The 23,253-nt window shown below is 36.0% G+C and overlaps 1 protein-coding gene across 3 annotated transcripts in view; it reads left to right on the top strand.

Annotated features, from left to right (window-relative positions):
* Positions 1 to 23,253, top strand: part of ADAMTS19 (ADAM metallopeptidase with thrombospondin type 1 motif, 19) — a 161,706-nt gene that overhangs the window by 97,872 nt on the left and 40,581 nt on the right. For all 3 annotated transcript variants that reach the window (XR_001464795.4, XM_004949266.5, XM_413968.8), the window contains exons 9-14: positions 6,526 to 6,666; positions 7,799 to 7,949; positions 12,841 to 12,942; positions 16,472 to 16,602; positions 18,092 to 18,261; positions 21,417 to 21,544. Coding sequence is in view for 2 of the 3 variants with exons in the window: in XM_004949266.5 (XP_004949323.1) it covers positions 6,526 to 6,666; positions 7,799 to 7,949; positions 12,841 to 12,942; positions 16,472 to 16,602; positions 18,092 to 18,261; positions 21,417 to 21,544 (823 nt within the window). In the remaining variant the exon portion in view is untranslated. The remainder of the gene's footprint in view (positions 1 to 6,525; positions 6,667 to 7,798; positions 7,950 to 12,840; positions 12,943 to 16,471; positions 16,603 to 18,091; positions 18,262 to 21,416; positions 21,545 to 23,253) is intronic.

Genomic DNA, 23,253 nt, shown 5'->3' with positions numbered 1-23,253 from the left:
AAACTTCCCTTGATGGTAAGAGAGGTGTCTGTTTTGTATCTGCCCATACACTTATAACTGTACAGGTAGTGACGTATAAAATAATTTATTTTTCATAGAAAAAAATGGCACCAACATTTGTCATCTACATTGACTTCCATTTTAATTTTAACATAAGCACAGAGAAATTAAGGTTTTTTTTTTTTTTTTTTTGACTGTTCATTGTGCACCTTGTATATCAACAGAGATAATCTTCAAAATTTAGCATAAATTGTTCCAGCTTTCTGCATGATGTCACAAAAACAAACAAACAAACAAATAAACAAACCAGGCAGTACTTTTTAAAACAAACCTGGCAGTACTTTTTAAAACAAGTGTAGGAGGTTTTATGAGAAAAAGATATCTTTTCAGTTCACTTGACAACCTTCTATCATGTTATTGGATTTTATTTGACCAAATCTCTTTGTCAAAATACTTGAAATTCAGAGCTGTATAACTCCTAAAGGAGTGTAAGAGCTGAAGTACTGGAAGAGAATTTGGGTTGTTATTTTATTTTTTTTACAATGCTTTAAAATAATGTTGCAGTTATACACAATTGTTAGAAATACAGCAGGTTTTTGCCACTTCTCACTTTTAAATACAGTGTTGTCCAATGAAATCATGTATTGATAGAGTACACAGAATTCTTCCATGACAGTAGATTTAAAAAGTTACACTGATCAGTTTAGACAATGGTTGCTGCTAGAACTGGTTTTCTGAAACAGCAGTGATCTCGATTCAGCACATTAATTTTCTGAATGGTTTTACAGTCTATTAAATTCTCAGTCCAAGAATTGCTAATCAGAGTGGATGAAAAGCCAGAAATTATTATTTTTAAATAATGTATTAACATGTTAATTCCCGATTCAAAAAGTGAATCATTGTGGTAAGAGAGCTACGGGCTCCCTTGTTGATGCTGCAAGAGAGGCATGGACTCCCTTGCTGGTGCAGAATGAAGATCTTTATTGCAGATGCTTACAACCTTTTATACCCATGCAACAACCCCTTGATCTCATGTAGGAGCCAGAGGCCTCGTGTGTGTTTATTTCTGGCACAAGTAGCTGCTGAGCTTGTTTACTCACTTGCAAGGTCTTTTGTTCATGATGTCTTTCTTTGTCCCACATCTCCCCCTTCTCTATTAAAAAAAAAAAAAAAAAAAAAAAAAAAAAGGCACGGTTCAGAAACATTCCTATAAGCAACTAAACTAAAATTAACACACTGAACTAATGATTGTTTTTTTCCACTATAGTTATATAGTCCATTCTTATTGATCCCAACAGTTCCAATTCTTATGGTTACCTGGTGACACAGTTGACAAGCAAAGTGTATCTTGTCCCTTCTTGTTGGCAAGAATCCAAACCACTGATGAAAGCGCAGTGATCATGTTACAACAGATAATGGGTGGGATGGCCAGACCCATCATGCTGGTATACATCTCGGACCTGTTCCTGTTGAAACACAAGCATAGCCCTGGCCCCATGTTATCAACGAATAGGGCCCTTCCCATTGGTTAGAGCTCAGATTTTTTTACTATAACCTGTGCTTTTTCCTTGTCAGGAGTTAAAACATTATGACCAAAGTACCTGTAAATTGGGGGGCCCTCTGTTGTCCAGCGATTTAGAAAACTAAGAACATAGCAAGCTTTAGTTATTCTTTCCTGAGAGGTCATACCCACACTCCCCCACCCCTATCCCCTTTTATTTATTATTATTTTTTTAAATCAGGAACTCTATTATTGTCATTTTTTTTAAATCACTGAAATTACATATTCAGAACCAGAATTATGAAAGCTAGCCAGGTGCAGGTAAGATATACAGCTGTAAATACACACATTACATTCTTGAAGGCCAGAAGATATTCAGCCAATCAAGATGGATTATTCAACCAAATATGAGAAAGCCTCCTACACTGCCAATCTACTGTACATGAACACACATCGTTTTAGAGCAAATACTGTTTTGTAATTTAGCTACATGCATTCACCTTGAATATCTGCTTCTAGTCAGTCTCTGATCCTTTTTGTAAAGAAGAGAACCTTTGGATTCCCACAAGTATCCCATAATATTTTCTTTTAACAGAAAGAAAAAATGAATCTATTTATAAGAGAAAGATTCCCTCTCTTGTAAGCAAAACTACGCTACCTAGTATAGAAAATAACAGCTTTAAAGTCAGGAACCTGTTTACTGAAGTTTACCTCACATCTGCAAGGCAATGAGGCAGTATATTTTCACCACTTCCAGCTGTGCTCCTGCTCTAAAGCATTTGACTGAGTATTGGAGGAATTCAGACATAGCACAACTTTCAAACATATTTCCAATTTTGTTAGGCCTTCTCAATCTGCGTACCACGATCTTTTACCTTAGAATTTTCTGGAACATAGAGCAACTGCTACAATAGCTAAAAGGTTCAGAAGAATACACTGCATCAATGCCAACAGCTGGAGGTTCCAAACACAAGCATATGTCTCAGCAGCAGCTTTCCTCATCTCCTGTTCCCACACACTGATAATAAATGCCAAGTGCTTGTGGTGGTAGGTGAGCCATAGACTCAGGGTCTGGAGCTCCAATAGCTTCCATTCCAGCACCTTTTGCTGTACAGATTCTCTCAAAAGCCCATCCACATCATGTACTGAGAACCTGTCAGTTGTGCCAAAGTCTTGCAATCACAAAGACAAAGAGCATAACTTTTCATAATAGAGCTCAACAGATTACTGGTATAGGGGGAGCTGAGCCCTAATCCAAAAATAGAAATTACAGAGCAGGTGAGAGCCGAATGCAATCTCTGAATGATGTCAAAGACCCCTCCCACTCTGCTTCTTTGCAGATCGCTCACCGAACTTCACGCAGACTGAGGGGTTGCAAGTCTGGTTACTTCCTCGGGCTCACTGGTCTGGGGTCTGTAGGGCCACTGTCCTTATCATTGCGGTCATTTACAGTGGTCCCCACCACAAGAGTGGTGGGCTCTTTTGGGACGGTGGATTCCATATGTTTTTTTAGTGATTCCAAAACTGATCTCCAGGGACTCGAGGTCTTTAGCCACAGGGTCAGAGCACGTAGCTGTGTCCTCTCCCACGCCTCACTCCCACTTTGTCCCACATTTCCACGTCAAAGATCATAGTCCCATCTACATTATGAGAGCTTAAATTGAAGCTTTCCACTTTAGCATGGTACTTCTGCAGAATCTTTCCCTTATTTTGCAAACTGCCTCCTGCACCTTTGTTATACTTGTTCCCATTTTTTCCCCGTTGCTCACCTCTGTCCTGCAGAAGTGATTCTGGCTGTGCGATGAAACCTTGGGCAGCTGCATTTTCTCAACACTCCCCTGTACAGGCTTCTATGTTGAGCCTCGCATTTCTCTCAGCGCTCTCTTGGGAAGGCTTCTCTCAGCCCTGTGCTTCTCGAAGCGCTCTCTCGACAGGGCCTCTTTCAGCACTCTCTAGACCAGTCTGTCTTTTGTGTCCCTGTTAGAGCACCAATTATGGCAAGAGAGGCATGGACTCCCTTGCTGGTGCAGAACAAAGACCTTTATTGTAGGTGCTTACAACCTTTTGTACTCACGAAACAACCCCTTGGTTACACGTAGAACCTGTTACCAGCTTTATTGCTCCCATCCAGACACATTCAAGCACCTTAACGTCCTTTCTATATTATGGAGCTCAGAACTGCAGACAGTTTTTGAGACTGCATGAATACTGGATGTAGAGGAAGAATCATCCCTTTTTAATCAGTTTGGTTATGCAGTGATTAGTATCTTCAAGAGTGCAGTTTGCCCTGTTGGCTGCTGAGGGACAACTCTGGCTCATGCTGAGCCTGCTTTCACCAGCACCCCCAGGTCCCTTTCTGCTGAGCTGTTCCACAGTCATCCATCTCCCAGTCTGTGCTTGTGTGCAGCACTGTTGCATCCTGGTGCAGGGCTAGAATTTAATTTTCTTGAACTTCATGGGATTGCCCAGTGCTACACTGTTTCTAGATACTTCTTAGAAGGCCTCTTATCCCTCGGGAGAGCTAACATCACCTCCCTGTTTTTTGTCGTCTGCAAACCTACTGGAGGTACATTACAGTCTTATATCCAGATCTTTGAGGAGAATGTTGGCCCTGGAACTGCACCCTGAAGAACACTGCTGGTGATCAGCCACCAACTGGATATAGTGCCACTTACTTTAAGCTCTGCCTTCAATCATTTCACCACCTACCGTATCATAACCTGTTGATCTCACAATTGGACAATATGTCCAGAAGGTTGGTTTGACAGACAGTGTCAAAGGTGTTACTGAAGTCTAGGAAGACAACATATCTTGCCTTTCTTTCATCCACCAGGTAGGTGATCTTATCCTAGGTAGAGATCAAATTGCTAAGGCAGGACTTTCACTTGATCATCAAGTATTGATATACCTTTGTTATAATTATATAATAACATATATATAATATGTTATTATATATTATTATATTATAATTATATACATATATTATAATATATTATATATTATTATATTACTATATTATATAAATATAATATATTATTATATATATATAATATAATAACATATATAATAACAAAGTAATAGCTTTGTTCTTCATCTGATTTTCAAAATTCCCCAGGGCAATGTTCTCAAGAACTTTTCCAGGGAGTGAGATTAGATGAACAGGTCACATACAGGCATTACAAACTCTGTATATAAGACATGATAGATGTGTTGCTCTGAAAATAATGCCACTTTTTATTTCCATGGAAACTACAGAAGATACAGAGTAGATTCTCAGCTACAAAATACTGTTTTGTCAACACTATCATCACTGTTAAGTATGTATTTTTGTTGACCATGAAGAAGAGCCTGCTTTCTGTGACTATGATTCTATGACAGTAGATTCATTTTGGTAAGGAAAATGTGGTAATGCAGCTTCCAGAATTCATGTAAAATTTCATCTAGTCAATAGGGAATTTGGGAACAGAATAAAGAAGGAAAATGAGGTGGTGACATGATTTTTTTTTTGCCTGTTGGCCATTGTCTTATGGTGAAATATGATTATGCACAACGTATGCTATTTTTTTTACCCTAGTGACAAAACTCTCAGCTCTCCTGCTCTTCAACTGAGGGAATGAATACAAGGTGTAAAGCTTTGTGCACTAGAAAGTTTTGGTTTTCTGCAGGGCAGACTAGGGATGCAAAATTCCAGCTCCAGCTTGAATCTGAATTCAGTGGTCTGCAGAGTAGTCTCATGCTCATTTTTAAAAACAACTGAAAGTATTTTATTTATTTCTCCTAGTGTTAGAGAAGCACCTTTGTTCTTAGCTCCTTCTTAAAACTTTAAAAACATCTTCTTTCTTTCTTTCTTTCTTTCTTTCTTTCTTTCTTTCTTTCTTTCTTTCTTTCTTTCTTTCTTTCTTTCTTTCTTTCTTTCTTTCTTTCTTTCTTTCTTTCTTTCTTTCTTTCTTTCTTTCTTTCCTTCTTTCTTTCTTTCCTTCTTTCTTTCTTTCTTTCTTTCTTTCTCTCTTTCTTTCTTTCCTTCTTTCTTTCTTTCTTTCTTTCTCTCTTTCTCTCTTTCTCTCTTTCTCTCTTTCTTTCTCTCTTTCTCTCTTTCTCTCTTTCTTTCTTTCTCTCTTTCTTTCTCTCTTCCTTCCTTCCTTCCTTCCTTCCTTCCTTCCTTCCTTCCTTCCTTCCTTCCTTCCTTCCTTCCTTCCTTCCTTCCTTCCTTCCTTCCTTCCTTCCTTCCTTCCTTCCTTCCTTCCTTCCTTCCTTTCTTTTTAAGTTTAAGTGTGTTTTTCTTCAGTGGTTACCTGTTTTCAATGGGACCGATAATGAGTCTTTACTTTAGCTACATGAACATTTTGAACTAGATTTTTAGTAGAGTTTTTTATTGCTTTGCATAGCCTTATTTGAGAACTTCCAAAAGTGGTATATGGATGCCAAGTCTTTAAAATATTATTAAAAACCAAAACATCATAAATGGTGCTAAATAAATTCATAATGTTATAAATTGAATGAATATAAATTCATCAGTGTTATTTCTAACAGCAGTCATTGAAGACACAATTAGTTGATTTTTCTTTAGATACAATAGTAATAAACTAATAAGTATTTTATTGCTCTCTAAAATTTCAACAAACCAATTCCCTATGGAATAAACACAGAATTAAGATCGAATCAGAGTGTAAATATAAGTAGAATTCACTGATCTTAAAAAGTAGGTTTCCAGTGCTTTGTTCATTGTCAAGAAAAGTACAACTGGGCCATACTTGTTCAGTTCTGAATATTTAAGAAGTTGTCCAAAGTATTTATTTAGTGGCTGATTAGAACTTAGTATTTCTAAACAAATAAAGAAGCTTCATTTTGACTTTCAGATAATAGTCTTATACTTCGGATATGATTCTATGTAGTTCCGTGAAAGATGTAATGGGGAAAATGAGTTTCTCTTAGTCTCTTATAAGGATTTTAACTTCCAAACATTTCTGAAAACAATTTGTTATTTTGTCATGCTTTGTCTTGCTTTTAATAACTTGAAAATTCAGCATGGGAATAAACCACGACAATGACCACCCATCCTGTGCAGATGGTCTCCATATCATGTCTGGAGAATGGATTAAAGGACAGAATCTTGGTGATGTTTCATGGTCCCGGTGCAGCAGAGAAGATCTGGAAAGATTTCTCAGGTATATCTTTCAATAAAAATTACTCATATAATGTATATTTTACAGATAGTTGCCGTGAGTAACCTGAAAAAAATTTCAACTGTTAAAAAGGGATTAAAAAGGACACTTACAAAGTCCATCAAAATAGCTTAAATTGTGGACTAGATATTATTTGGCAGATTAAAATTTAGCTATTTTTGGCAATTATTTACACTTTCATATGCTCAATATGTGAATGCATTTGTATATATATATATGCATACAAGTTCATGTTAAAATACATTGAAGTATTTTAATATAATATACACTGAATAAGGCTGGACAGAAAATGACTTCTAAACATTGTATAGATTTTATGATTCGTGTTGTGCCTTTCAGTGCTATGTAATTTAATTACATTAATTCCTTTAATTTACTGGGACATATTTGATATTTGAGAGTAGTATGCCTAGAAACCAAATTAAAAGCATTCATTTTCACTCTTATCTCTCAAAATAGAATCTTAAATTCATAGATATATCTACTGGGAATTCACTTGAAACAGTTAAGCAGTCCTGAAGCCTGCTTTATGATTCTGAAATAGTTAATTGAAATTATACTTGAAGTCTGAATTTATACTGAATCGCAGAAGAAATCATGTGTCCATGATCTGATGCATTAAATAGGTTCAGGCATTTTCAAATCTTTTTTTCTTCAGTTGTTGAGAAATATTAAAGTTCAGTCTATCAGCTCAGAAATGTGTGTATTTTAAAATATATATATATTAGTGGATGTGAAAAACAAGCTGCATAACCCTATGAGCATTGTCAGTATTCCACTTGTTAAATAGCTGTTTCAATTTCTATCCAAGCCATAATCAGTTAAGTAATGTTAATACTAAAATGCTATCCAGAATATTCCTGAAGTTCCTAGTAGTTCTGATATTTTTTCTGCAAATATACAAATCAGAACACCATTAACTTCTATCAAGAAAGCAGACATTAATTTATGTGGAGTCATTTCTCTGAATGACAGTTCAATGCATATGAAAAAAAAAAAAAAGAAATCATGAATCCATATTCCTATAACGTAGAACACCTAATGCATGTATGTGTCAGCATGACAAGCAACCTCTTTCAGATTGCTCAGCATAAGAATCTCTGTATGTTGCCAGGTCAAAGGCCAGTAACTGTCTGCTACAGACAAATCCTCAGAGCCTCAATTCTGTGATTATTCCCTCCAAGCTCCCAGGAATGACATACACTGCAGATGAGCAGTGTCAGATTATTTTTGGACCAACTGCTTCTTTTTGCCAAGAAATGCAGGTAAGGGTGGGAATATACTTCAGAAAATACATCTACCAACTTATATTTCAGTTACTTCTGTTTATGTGTTTGAGAGAAAGAGAACATAGCACCTTTGAAGCTCAGTTTACACTGTGCTTTCCTGAGGTTAAAGTAAACATTCTCATTTGTTTATCTTGTAAGGCTTGCTTTGAATCTCAAAACACTTCTACTTTGTAGAACACAAGTTCTACTTTATCAGTGGTGTGTTTCTTGTGCTTTAGAAATAGAAAATTAAGTAGTGTGAAGTCACCTCATTGCAACAAATGGGATATTTACTATATATTCCACTGGAACCAGATTTCATGTGTGGGTTCTGTTTCATTATGCTTTGGGTATTGAATCTCAGAGTGAAAACAGTGGTGTTATCTGGGCTCCCTGAATAGACCCTGTGAGCCCATGCTGAGCCATGCAGTGCCATGGCAGTAGGATTTCCAGTGCAGTTAAATAAGATTTCTGTAGCGAAAGGGGATCTCAGAGTGATAGACAGAACACACACAAAAAATAGATTTTGCCATTTAAGTTGAGCTAGAACTAGGCTATACAAAGTTTCCAAAAATCCTCCATGGACATGGACTATGTAACACTGATATTATTTTGTAACTGCAAAATGATGACTGTAGTCAATTTTTTACCATCTTTCTCTTGAAATCTGGGGATGTTACGTGGAAATAACAAATATGTTGAAATTACCGAATTTTTCATTTTCCATATTATGAAGTTAATGCAAAGTTCACTATGTTAACTATGCATATTATTCTGACTGCCATTAGAGAAATCAGTGTATGGAAGACTCTTTTACAAGTAAAACAGTACTTCTGAAGTTGCAGTATTAATTTGTTACAATACTTATTTTATTGTGCATTGGCAACCACTGAATTTTCCGTGAAGTCCAAGCTACGTTCATTTGTCACTGCATACAAGCTCCTACTTTGCCAGTAACTGGCAGTTTACTGTTGTTACAGTTGTTGTCCAGAAGCCAAGAAATGAGTGAGAAACATTCTCCTTAAAGGTTCATTTAAACTTCAGTAAATCCGACAGTTTATAGCCTAGGATTTCTTGAATCTGTTCTGTTTGGTGAAGGGTTCATGCACTTCGGTATAACTATGTAGAAGATAAATCATGAACTAAGTCAGTCTTACATTTTTTTGTGACTGGGAGTTGGTTTGACCACAGACTTCATGTAGTCTTTTTTTTTAAACGAGTTCATTTCTTTTTTTAACAGCTATTCAACTAAGAAAACAATTGAATAATAATGAAAATTAGTTTTCTTAATGATATAAAAATGGTAATATCAGTGGTACATTCAGAATTGCATTTCTGCTGTGATGTTCTTTTCTACAAATTCTATTATTGAACAGCACTTCATAATAATTTACAGTCACCTTACATGGCAGCCTCTGAGAAATGCTGCAGATATCAACAATTTTCTGCTATCTGGAATTTCTTGTAATTTAGTGGCTAAAGCTAGGGACTAAAAGCACCACTGAATTCCTACTCCTGTATTTTCCTAAGTGAGCCTCACTCTTCCATGAGAAGTATCTAGACAGTATTTTTTTCTCTTTTCAGGTTTATTTCAAAGACTTCTTTTTCATACCCTAAGCAAAATTTACAGAGCTAGAGAAAAGTGTGAGTGGATCTGTGGGTACAAAATTTATGTCATGTCAGCGTACTTATCTTGTAAAGGAGCCAAGTTTGCTTTTATGCCCATGATGTCTCGCACAAGAATCAATTAGACCTAACATTGTTTTGTGTAACTGATAGCTAGATCATGGCCCACAAGTAATTCTTGATGATTAAATGTAGAACTTGACAATTGAATATAATTGTTGAACTATTGAATGCTGGTTTTCAAGATTAAAGTCCAGGATGTGTGTGCTATCTAGTCAGCTCCACTAAAACAATTCCTGTCATAACACAGCTGTGATCTTTTCAAAGAAGTAGGAGACTGGTTATATTTCATGGTGATTTTTAAGCCATTTCAGGGAAAGATCACAATGAAAAGAATGAAAGTCATGGAAACATAACCCTGGAGAAATATCCATCCTCATATCCACCACCACACCATAAACAATCTTGACTTTGCACATATACAGTTCTGAAATGCTCGCTTTGTATCTATTCCTTCCTTTCAGCTGGATCCTCTTTCCAGATTCCTATATGATTGGAAGAGTATCCCTATTGCAGACACAGATCTCCCTTGCACATTTTAAAAGCCCCGGAAAAAAAAAAAAGTTCTATATTACATTGTGACTTTTATGTTATATTTTATTCAATTTTAGATGTTAAAAGCTCACGATTAACTATTAACATATTCTTTCAGAAAAAAATCATTCATGTATACTTGGCAATATTTTATTTTGTAGTGTACACACAAAAAGAATATTTGACAGATTGTGAATAGTGTAATGTAATCAGTATACATTTATCTCTTCCAATAACTCTCATTTTCCATTTTCATCTAATCGTAACTGCTGTTTTACTGTGGTTATGATAGTTAGCTACTAAACCTCTGTGAACGTAACTATCCAGATTATGAATGGGTAAAGCTTTCTAGCTAGAGTAGTAAATTTGTTTTTCAGAAGTTTGTGCTCTGATTTTTGGGTGACTGTACTACTGATACAGGTCCCTAGATTTCTGATGGTTTTCAAATCAGTCTCAACATGAAGCACTGCAGATTTCTAGAGATCTTACGGTGTGCATCACTCTTAAATTTACATCTTTTTAATAGAGGAATTGTTTCTGTTTTTTTCAAGCTGAGCAGAATGTGAAAGTATTTGGAAATTAAAAAAAAAAGGAAAACGTACATCTGTATGTGAAAATTTGACTTTAGTTATTGGAAACCTGGATGACTTTTTTCAAATGTAGTCACAGATGAATGAAGACACAAGGATAGAAAAAGATTAATTAGGACAAATAAAAAAGCATATATTTTTATTTCAGTGAAGCTGAGTTGTAGCAACAGTGCAAGTCAATCGTTTCACAGTAGAAGTGGAAGCAGTTAGTCCTGAATATGGGATACTCTGTCTTTTCTACACTATCTTCTGAAACTGGTCCAGAAGTCCAGTTGCTCTCAAATTTTATCTTGAAGTGTATTTATAAAAATAATTTTAGAAACATAGACATCTTTGGAACAAGGACAATAATTATAATTTGATACTGAAAAATATATGTTAAAAACTATTGCAAACACAGAGTAGGCCTTCTCTAGCTAAATTTTAGGATTACCGTAGGCTGACTGTTGTCATGTCAGTTCTGCTTTGACACAAAACTGTGACAGAATGAACCAGAGTTGAATGTGACTGCTTCAATCCCGAGCCCCCTGCAATCTTAGCCTTCTTTTAAAAAAATGGTATTACATATATTTTTTACATGCGTGTCTCTCACTGGAACCATCCTGTTTACTTAGTTCAGATACAGTCTTTCATTGTTCATTAGTGCACATATTTCCTGTGCACTAAGACTTTTTTCAAGGTAGCATAAGATATGTCACACAATTTTCATGCATAATATAAAAGAAACAGAGACTCTCAGTAGTTTTACCAATGTAACAAATTATTTCAGTCATAAAAAAATAGTCTTCTGGCAGCCCAGGGTTCAAAAATCTTCTGATCTTTACCGTTTATGTGCCCTATGAGCCACTTCCCTCCCATATCTCCTGGATCCTTTTTTTCCTCTCTTTAGCTGCCAAGGAAATTTGGAGAAATATTGCAAAGGTGTACTTGCATTTGAAGAAGATAAAGTTATCTTGTTCTGATGCTCACAGCATTTTTCCTTCTGTCTCAAAAAACTCAAAAACTGACAACTGACTGGAATTTCTCTCACCTGCCTTTTCCTTCCCAGCAAAAATATTGCAGCCTAATTTGTCACCTTATTTTGCGTCTTCTTTGTAGATGTCAGATTTTATTTATTATTGAGGTATTTCCAGTATAATGAAGATTATGAATCACTGGAAGTGCATAAGGCATCAGTAGTCATTGTAGTAATATGAACACAGAGCATTAGGAAGTCCTAGAGAAACCTCCAAATTTTTTTTTATGAATACATTCTTACAAACCTGTAGTGATCACAGTCTTGTACACTTGTACAAAGATTAGATCTTATATGTATAAATGGATTCATTTTTAAACCTTGTATTTTGTTGGTAGTGGCAGTGCTGCTTTCTTCCTTTCATATAAAAGCACTAAAAAATGATAGAAGTGACACTGAGAGATGTGGTTAGTGGGTATGGTGGTGATGGATTGATGGTTAGACTTGATTAACTTAGAGGTCTTTCCAACCTTAATGATCCCATGATTCTAAATAAAATGAGTGAAAATATGGATTAATTTTTAAAATAATTCTCAGAAAGCTTCAAATGTTGTTAAGAAACACATCCCTTGTACTCACCTGTTTCTAAAATGGTGCTAAGAAGTTTATTTTTATCCAGGTGCACAGTTTGTTTTCCTGATTTGTGTGCTAGTAAGCAAAAGTAGAATCCTCCTTTCAGCCTTAGCACTATCGTACCTCTTTTCAGACCTTGTTGGAGTGCATCTGCAGACAGACGTGTTCATAACATGATGCAAAGTTATTCCTATGTGCTTTGTCAGTGCTGGAGTATGCAAAGACCATGACCTCTAGGGTTAAACTCAGGAAGTTCTTTCCCTGTTCTGTCAACATGCTAGGTTGGCTTGTGCCTCATGTCAGTGATTAATAGAAAGTGAAGCAGAATTTGCCCTTATTGATTTTTGTCCATGTTTAGCCTGTCTTTAATTGTACTTCAGTATCATGAAGCTAGTAACTTTATTATAAAATTATTGAATTATGTACAGAAAGTAATTTTGCTTCAGACTGATTTCATCCTTTATAGTATACCTATGTACTTGGTTTTCAGCATGTCATATGCACTGGGTTGTGGTGTAAGGTGGAAAGTGAGAAGGAATGCAAAACTAAACTGGATCCACCCATGGATGGAACAGACTGTGAGACTGGAAAGGTATGTTTTCCTACAGCAGAAGTGATAAAGCAATATAAGTAACACTGAACACCTGACATTTAAGGAAAAATCTAAATACGTCTTTACATTTGTTTAAAGTTCCTGCTTACCTCAATTTTCATGAAAACTATATATATATAATAAAATGAACTATGTATTTTCTATTACATAATCTAGACATGCTACAAAAAATACATTTCCATACAAGCACTGAAATGTTTTTAAAAAGTTAGCCAAAGCCACCTGTTCTAATGCTTACACAGTTTTATTTCAGTCTTGCTTTGTTTTTCTGTCCTGTTCATGAATGGAATGCCATTGTTGCCCTGCTTGTTGTGAGCAGAAACATAAGCTTTGAAAGACAGAAAAATTTCAGCTCCCATTTCCATGTAAAATCAGATTTGCAACCTAACTATTTAGGATAAGCTTTGTGAAGAGATAGATACTTAGTGTCAGTACATCTAAAGGAACAAATAATGTTACTAGAAATATGATGTCAAGGAGAAATGAATGGTCACCAGAAGTCTGACTTACATTAATTGTTGTCCTTCAGGAGCTTTCATGTTTTAATCATTGCTGTTGTGTGTGAATAGGAAGTGAAGGAAGATAAGTAAATAGACAACAGAGCAGATGCATGTGTCATGGGATTTTTATGATACTATGCTGACAGCAATCTCCTACTGGAGTGATTTGCTCTTTGAGTCATACTGCAGTCACCAAGGACTGTCATCATTCCCTTAATCCTCTGTAGGTTTGTGGCCCTGCCTGTGGCAGGGGGTTGGAACTTGATGATCCCTGTGGTCCCTTCCAACACAAGCCATTCTATGATTCTAAGAAAAGCAAATCAATCAATCAATCAATCAGCTAAATTTTCCAAGTAGTAACATAGTAACATTTCACATACTGAAGGAAAAACAGTGCATTAATTTTCATATCTGTAAAAAAAAAAATTTGCTGTGATCTTTTGATTCTGACAAATGTATGATGTTTTGTCTGGGATTAACATTTGGAAAGACACAGACATATCTTTTGTTGAAGGTTGTATACTTTATGTTGACACTACTGTGCCCCTGATACGGAATAAGAAAGTAGTGGAACTCACTGAGACCCAGAATTTTCTGTTAGACAACTACAGCCATTCTAACTGGACAGCCCAAAATTAGTGTACATTCTGAACATCATTGTCTGTACGTCATTAATTCACTTGCAAAAGGTGATAATAACAACTAATTGCAGACTTGTTTTTACAGGTTACATTGATAGTTGTGGGAACATTTTTGTATGATAGTGACATGAGTCCTGGGAGAGCCTATGAGGAACTGAGCTAGTTGGAGGGAAATAAGTACTAAGAGTAAGAAAAATTACTGATTCAAATTAGAATGCCTCAATGAGTTTTGTGTCAAGCTGCAGGGACACCTTATTTATGACTATCAGTAGAAAGCTAAGTAGACATCACTGAAACATCTCAGAGAATTAGAAGAGATTCTTCTTCGTGTTTACTTTATGTCTTAGGTTGTAGAGATAATATATTCTTGTCTTGTATTATTCGCTTAGGATATTGCAAAGTGGTTTGACTATCATTTACTTAACCTCTCTAGTTTTAAGCTCATTGCAGCTCATTTGTCATGTTAGCCAAGGATTTCTAAGCACCTCTCAAACTCTATGTCAGGAAGATGTAGAGAAGACTCATTTTTGCCTAAGTATCTGAAGGAATATGATTAAATAAATATGAGCATGTTCAGTCTGAAATATCAAAAGAATTACAAAATTTTAGTTTCTGATTGTGTATCCACTGCAAAAATTCAGACAGCTCTATGAAGACTTCTCAAATTTGGTATAATTATGTCATCACTGTAGTGCTACAGTTTAAGGCAGAAAATTAAGCTCAGTTGATCAGTTGGAAATGGTAGGTAAAATTTAAGAGCACTAGGCAAGGTTGTACTGTACACAGTGCAGGTAACAGAATTATATTACAAAAGTTACAAAGGTCATTATAAGTTTTATTATTGACATATTTTGTTTCTTTCAAGGTATGACTTTGTGACATACTTAATCTATTAAATAGTAACACCAGTAATTCAGAGTGCAAAGAGAAATGTGTTAAATTCGTGGTCAATGACATTGTTTGTTGTCTACTATAGCCTTACTGCTTTGTAATTGTGGAAATCTCATAATTCATGTGTTGTGATTTAACGTGACAATCGAAAAAAAAAGGTAGAACTCATAGGTTGACATTTAAACTATTAAGTAGGACAGAAAAGAAGAGAAATAACAACAACAATAATAACTATATGCATATACCCGTATGTACACACAAAACAAGTGATACCCATATCACTTGCTCACCACCTGACGACCAATACCCAACAGTCCCTGAGAACCAGCAGCTGCCTTGGTGAACTCCCCTCAGTTTAAAAGGTGGTGGGTTGTTGTTGTTGTTGTTGTTCTGTTTTTCCACATGATTCCATACAGTATGAAATATCTCTTTGGCCAGTTTAGGTCAGCTGTCCTGGATCTATCCCCTCCCGGCTCTTTGTGCCTCACAGTCACCTGTCTGGAAGGGCTGTAGAGGAAACTGAGAAAATGAAATTGAAATGAAGTGAAAATGTTCTTGGCTCTGTACAACACTACTTAGCAACTAAAACATCAGTGTATTATCTGTACTGTTTTTATCCTAGCACCAAAACATAGCATATCAGACACTATGAAGAAAATCAACTGTATCCCGGCTGATACCAGGACACAATGAAACAGATTTTCAGCTGGTGTAAATTGATGAAGTACTAGTGTTTTGCAGGTGTATAATGTTTGGTACAAAATATGGACACAGGCTACAAAGCATAAGAATTGTGATTGGATATTGAAAAATTGCTGTTATCTTGGGAAACGATACATAAATATGAGATTATTGAGGTGGTATTCTGGACTTCTTTCAATAAATGTCAGAAGTTTAGTTGACCTTTTCAGCACTAGCTTGTAGAGGCTTCCATTCCTCTCTCTTTGAATGCAAGTTGTGAAAAAATCTCATTTTTTCTCCAACTCGTAGTAGAATTTCATGTTAAAACTGTCACTGGATTATCAGTGATAAAGCAGTTTTCACTAGCTATATCTGTACTAGTGAACCAGTCAAGCTGAGGGCACAGCCCTCAACACAGTACTGTGATTATCCAGTTCAGCAAATGGGCAATCCCTGCAATGTGTTTTGGCTGGACCCAGAAGCATTTTCCTAAGCAGGGCCCAGCCTCCAACAAAGTGGACAGTGCGATCTGGAAACCATTTCTTTTCCAGGGGCACCCTGTGTTGGAAATGAACTTCAGCATGAGCTTGTGGATGAAAGTTGCACATGCTACTTGGACAAAGAGCTAGAGGAAGGTCACTAGTACAGGAAAGAAAGCTGTGAAAACAGTAGGAAGAGATACTCCTGACTCATATGAAATCTTTTGAACAAAATGTTTGTGTTCTGCCTTGTGAAGTAGTGAGTTGTTTTGCATATACCTTGATTTATTTATCTAAGTGCTAAATTTTTATCTAGTGGTGTAAGTCTGGAGAATGTATCAATCGGACAACTTTGGTGGAACACATGGAGGGAGAGTGGAGCATGTGGAGCACTTGCAGCCGTACTTGCAACACTGGAATCAGCAGTCGACAGCGCAAATGCCCTGGGTAAAAAATAAGTTCAGGATTCCAGTTCCGTATTTCTGAATAGAATTTAAATCTTTCCAGTACAGAAACTCATCAAGATATTGCTATCCTATGTATAAGTAATGAATACTGAAAAAGGCTTAGAAGAACTAAATATTTGATTTTTTAATTGCATGTTAACACTATTTTTCCTTTCTTCTTTTCTCAAAAGTTTAAGTTATACCATGAATGAAAAAATAAAACTTTTGTTTATAGCTTCATCTGAAGATTAAAGTGAAAACTAAATCCATAATTTTTGGCTTGCGGAGTGCCAGTACATAATTCTTGTCTTTTCATTTGGTAGAGAAAAATTGTCTTCTATTTCATTTTGAGAGCCAAAGAATTGTGCTTTTCTACTGTTGCAGACAGATAGAATATTTAGAAACAGCATTTAGAAGACTCTTGTCTTGTGAAAATAAAAATCCTGTGCCACTGGGGATAAATGAAGTTTTATCGCTGCCATGAATGAAATCAGCATATAGCTATATCAGAGTAGCCAGATAAAGCATGCTTTCCTTTTGATTACTCAGTGCTCCATCTCTCTTTCACGGATCAGTTATACAGCAAAAAAAGGAAAAATTGAAGTGGTAACAGAGCACAGTAGGTGATGAAATGCAGAGTAGTGTAAGTAGGTGATTTAGGAAAAAGTAGAATAAAATGGGGGAAATGAAGGAGAATGGAAGACAATATAATAGATTTGAGAGAAAAAGAAAAAAGAACAGGAGTACAGAGGACAGAGGAGTTAAGAGGGATGTTTGCATAGAGAGGCACAAGGAAAACTTGGATATGGCTATGCTAATGAACAATAGTTAACAGAGTCCTTAGGTTGAAAAGAGGTTATTTTGTATCCTCCCATCTAAATGCTGCTTCCAGTTGTGTGCCTAAAAACTGTTTGTAGAATTTAATGATGTTTCAATTTCACTTAAATTCATTTTTCCAGGCAACATTTCTAGTAAGTTAGTGCAATTTTTGCAGTTCACTATTCTGCATTTATTCATTAATGTCTACAATCACAACTTATGCATCAGGAAAAAAAAGAGTTTTGCCTAAACTTTGTAACACCACATTTGTTAAAAAAAATGGAGAGGTACCAAATCTCTACTGATGCAGACGTTATATGTCCTTTCACTTGCATGCCTGGCTCAGTCCAACAAGAGAAAAATTACCTGAACTTTATCAAAACTTTAACGGAGGTTCTCTGTGGTGAACATCCCTGGTAATCCTACTGCTTCTTTGGTATCAAGTATGGTATCAAGCACAAGTATGGTCTAGCACCATTACCTGTTATGCAACCAGTCCAAATAGAAGTCAAACATGTTCTGTGACTTCAGTTTATTGTGAGCAATTTCTTAATATTATGTCATCAATAAAACTGCTATTTAAATTGTTTGCGTTTATCTTAAACAAGCTATGCTGTATGTTTCTAGATATTACCAACAATAAATCATTGTATTTATGCCATCATTTCTAGTCTGAGCGTTGAAGGTGAGTGTCATGGCCCCATGATGCAGTATAGAATATGTGAAAATCCTTCCTGTCCTGCTGGTGTGCCTGCCTTCCGAGACTGGCAGTGCCAGGCTTTCAGTATCAGATCTTCGTATCAGAAGCATGTGCACCAATGGCAGGCTGTCATTGATGATGGTAAGTCTAAGTAAGTCATCTCTCACGTTTCCCAAATTGTTGTTATATATTTTCATTAGTAAATAATGATAATTTGAAAGCAAAAGCAAAATGAAAACAAACTAATGAACTAATCAAACACAACAACAACAAAAAAGCAAGCAGAAAGAATTAAGGACTGAAAACAGTTAAGTTGAGAATTTAAGTATCTTTACAACTAGTAGTAAAGTTTTGCCTAGAATGACAGGGAAATACTGTAAGTATTCAATTGTCATTAATATTTCCCTCAAGACAAATTATCACAAACCATTACAAAGGACAGATTTTGCTGTATCCTGAAAAATGTGAAGTGATTATCACAAACCTGGCTGAATGTATGTCCATCTAAAAAAGAATTTTAATGCTAAATTATGAGGGTTTACATAGAAGACTGAAGGTGGCACAATGAGAACTTATTCTTCCGTTTTCAGAGTAAGGAAAAGTCTCTTCATGTGTTTGAAAGGTCCTTATCTTGTTAATCAGTCTGGCCTTATTTTACCAAATTTCATTTTAGAACAGAAACGTATGACATATATCCTAAGGATCATAAGTTTTCAACGTGACTGAATAATTCAGTCATCTGATGAAAAATGTCAGTGCTCTCCCATTTTCCACTGAGAATGGATGACTGTTTTCATCAAGCATGTTCTGAGAGATCTTGTCTTAAGCTGCCCTCAGGAGGCACAAAACTGGACACCAGCTGAAGATTCCAGTTTTACAAAAATCCATTGTTCCCAAACCCGTAGTTATTTTTCCTCTTTGACTTTACTAGAACCTAACTGTATACCTTATCCAAAGTAGTTGCTGTTGCTTGAGTGAGGTCACCTATAGTTTGTTGAAGTTGTTGAACATGTACACAAGGGAAGGGATGCCATTCAGAGGGTATCTCTTGACATGCTTGAGACATAGGTCCGTGTGAGCCTTGTGAAGTTCAGCAAGGCCAAGTGCAATGTCAGTTGCCTTTGGAGCAATTCAAAGCACTAATAAAAGCTGAGAAGGGAGTTGCTTGAGAATAACCCCCAGAAGAAGAAGGTAGGGGTGTTGGTTGATGAAAAGTTCAATATGAGCTGGTAATGTATGCTTGCAGCCCAGAAAGCCAATTATATCCTGGAGTGCAACAGAAGAAGCATGACTAGAAGGGCAAGGGAGATGGTTCTCCCCCTCTATTCTCTTGCCATCCCTCCTTAAGTACTTCATTCAGCTCTGAAAAACAAGAATCTGTTGGAGCAAGTCCAGAGGAGGGCCATGAGGATAATCAGAGGGCTGAAGCACCTCTTCTATTAAGATGGGCTGAGAGAGCTGGAATTTTTCAGCCTGGAGGAGAAAAGGCTTTGGGGAGACCTCACACTGGCCCACCAGTATCTAAAGTGGATCTGCAAGAAAGCTGTAAAGGAACCCTTGGTCAGGGAGTATACTGATAGGACGGGGGGTAATGGCTTTAAAAATAAAGAAGGTTTAATTTAGACATCATGAAGAAATTTTTTACTTTGCCCAGAGAAGTTGTGGATTCTTCAGCCTAAAGATGTTCAAGACCAGGGTGGATGGGGCTTTGGGCAATGTGGTCTAGTAGAAAGTGTCCCTGCCCATTGGAGGGAGGTTGGAACTAGATCATCTTTCAGGTCCCTTCCAACGTAAAGCATTATTTGATTCCATTGTTTTTTTCTTTTGTCTTTTCAAGTTCAGTGTCCTTAAAATATTTTAGTTTGAAAATCTCTGTAAGATACTCCTTTGAGGAATTCTGATGCATGTGGTTCTTGTAGATACGAGGTAACCCTCACTGTTTAAGCAATATAGAAGAAATGCAGAACGCACAAACTCAGACAGTCTCAGACTTCTGAAATGGAGGTGGCTTGTGTCTAACTGGCTTCATGTATTGGCAAAAAAGATCACATCTGTTTGTATTTTTCCCCTGGAGATACTCAGAGCTATGTCAATTTTAGTAGTTTAAATGTGCCCCGACTACTCTCTGGTTTGAAAGTGAGCTGGCAGAGAAAGCCTGTGTCCATACTTCTCAGCTATCTAACACTCTAAAAAGATAGTGACATGCAAGCTGCTTTCTGGAAATGGTCTTTTTCAAGCGGCAATTTCTAGTTGAGACCCAGCTAGTGCTAGATGGCACAGGCAAAAAATGTGCCACAGACTATTTTACAGTTTAACTGTACAGACAGTAGAGCTCTAGTGCCCTTGAATGTTTCCTGGAACTGTTTAATTTACTAATAAAAATGCACTCCAGGAATCTAAAAGTCAGCATGAAGTCAGAGTGGTGTAGACTGCATCCAAATGAAATCATTTTCAATTTCAAGATTGACATTATCCTTTCAAGAATCTATAAAAGATTTGGAAAAGAGTTCTAAGCTAATGCACTTGTGATAAAAAATATAAAAAGTTATGTGACTTTTTACTCAGTTGAACACTGAGAGGAGACTTATTTTATTTGTTATTACTTTGGCAGTGATAGAGCAAACTTCATAATTTATAAAAGATGGCCCTGTGGAATACATAGCTACATAGGATAAAATTTCTTCTTAATTCTTTTCAAAATGAAAAATGATTTGCAGAATGCTGTAGAAATGTAGTAGAAAGTTACATGACCTTGGTAGAGATGTTAGAAAGAATGTGTTCAGTATTTTGTCTTTTTTTAAAATGTAGACTTTGTAAATCCTTATATTTTTCTTCCCAGGGTGTTTCAGTTACTCAATATTTTTTTCTTCCCTCTATGACCTGCATAGTTAGAAAATCTGGAAAGTGTTAACTCTCTTTTTTAACCAATATTTATGATCTGTCAGAAGTTTAGTAGAATGAAAGTATAGATTACAACCAAAATATTCCATCAGCTGTAACGTGCATATTCTTAATTGTAACAATGAACATGACAGGGGTATGATGTAAGCCAAGTTTAAAGCACAAGTATGTTCTAGGAGGAAAAAGAACTTGAGTTCTACAAACATGAGAAAAGGATAAAAAATTTGTGGGTTTTTTTTCCACATTAACTGAGATGACTTCTTATACTAATGCAGATTCATATTGAAAAGATAAGCATAAATCAACTTTTAAAATACTGTTGATTATTTTTTTTATTTGTTAACTGACCTTTCATGACCTCTTTATTTTTTTTTCTCTGTCAATTGCTACTAAAGAAAAGCCATGTGCCTTATTCTGTACACCGTCTGGAAAGGATCAACCCATTCTTCTAACAGAAAAGGTGATGGATGGGACTTCCTGTGGCCAGCATGGGTTAGATATCTGTGCAGATGGTAGATGCCAGGTATGAATCACTTCTTTAGAAACTGGACATGTATGTACATGTGCGTGGGTGCAAGTATTTGTTATGAATATGTATTGTTCCTCTGATGGAATGTTGCAAAATGCATGACCAAGACTGAATGTTTATTTATGTTTCATACTAAAATATTTTAAACTCTCTTCACTCATTGGAACACACTATCTGAAGTAGATGAAGATTTAGCTGCAGGAATATGTATCTCAGATATGGCTGATTATAAGAAACTGTAGCACGTTGGATAATAACTATAACTGCGTTCATCTTCTAAAGTTAAGTGAAGACACAGCTTTCAACAGGATGGGAAACTTTGCTATGGGGTCTGCATATGTGAGCTTAATTCTGTGAACAGTACAGATTTTAAATCCAAATAAACCAAAGATGATAATTTACAGATAACTAAAACAGAGAGCTTCTTCTGTTCATGGTACTGAGAATTCATTTGGTTTATAGAAGTTCTTTTGACACTTCTATAATGCCTCATATAGAAACTCTTTCATATAAAAATCCCTCAGGGCTGTTTTAACTTGATTCACTTCTCACTGCATACACTGAGTTCAGCAGAAAAAGTAACCTTTAAATGCAGATTCATCACTAGAGGCTATAATAACTTAAATTAGCTTACAGATGCATGCATGCATCTATGTCTCCATGCAAATGCAGATAATAAGCCTTTCTCAAGTGACTGTGTGCAACAAGTACACACTTAAGTACTTTGTTGAACTGGGTTTTTGCTCACTAGTTAGTAATCAGAGGTTTGATAACAAAGAAGACATATAGCCCATTTTTCATGAAAAACCTATCATTTTATTTTATTATCCACTTTTCATATCTGCCTGGCTAATAAAGACGAAAAAAGCCTGAAGCCAAACTGCCGAAGACTGAATTGTCTTCTTGATATAGCAAGAGACAGAGAGATATCTGCTAATCAAATCTGAACATGTACATTTTTTGTATCTTCCACATTTTAGTTTGTCTTTTCAAACAACAGATAAAAGAGAACTTTCTGTATACAGCTGTAGAGTTGGATATTTAAATCTTCCAAATATACCATTTTAGATATGCAGATCTTGGAACCCTACTAGCATAAACAATTGATGTTTTTTTTTGTTTCTTTTTTTTTCAGTAGAACAACTCTAATAAAAATTGTTCACATAACATGAAGTAACAATCTTCACATGCTTGAAAACAAGCTGATCTGTAGTAGGCCATGTTGCCTGTTCCTACAGGAAATTTTCATTTCCTTTTTAGCCTAGCTTTTATCTTCATCACTTATCAAAGAGTGCTGAATTTTTATAGGCTTAATGAGGTGCAGTTATACAGTGCACAAGATTGCCATGTGTTGGCTTCTCTGGTCTTCAAAAGATTTTTATTTCATATTAAGTGAACTTCTTATTAACTCTATTTCTGTTGACAAAGGAACAGTGATATTAGTTGATGGAAATACCTCTAATTTAGTAATGTAGGAGCGCTTCCTCAGTAAATGCCATCTCAAATTAAATACAATTCCATAAGGTACAAATGCATTTTATATTTATATAGTCCAGATATGTTCACATGCTATTTAGAGTAAGACATTAGCTTGACATGAGACAGTACTTTACCATTATGGGAGAGGCAAAAAACCTCCCATAGTCTGAATGAAAAATACTAAAGCTGCACAAGCTGCAGTCACTGGAGAGGAAGGCCTACAG

This window comes from Gallus gallus, chromosome Z (assembly GCF_016699485.2).
Source record: "Gallus gallus isolate bGalGal1 chromosome Z, bGalGal1.mat.broiler.GRCg7b, whole genome shotgun sequence".
Lineage (NCBI taxonomy): Eukaryota > Metazoa > Chordata > Aves > Galliformes > Phasianidae > Gallus > Gallus gallus.
The sequence above is the reverse complement of the archived record's forward strand: the minus strand, read 5'-3'. Positions and strand labels throughout refer to the sequence as shown.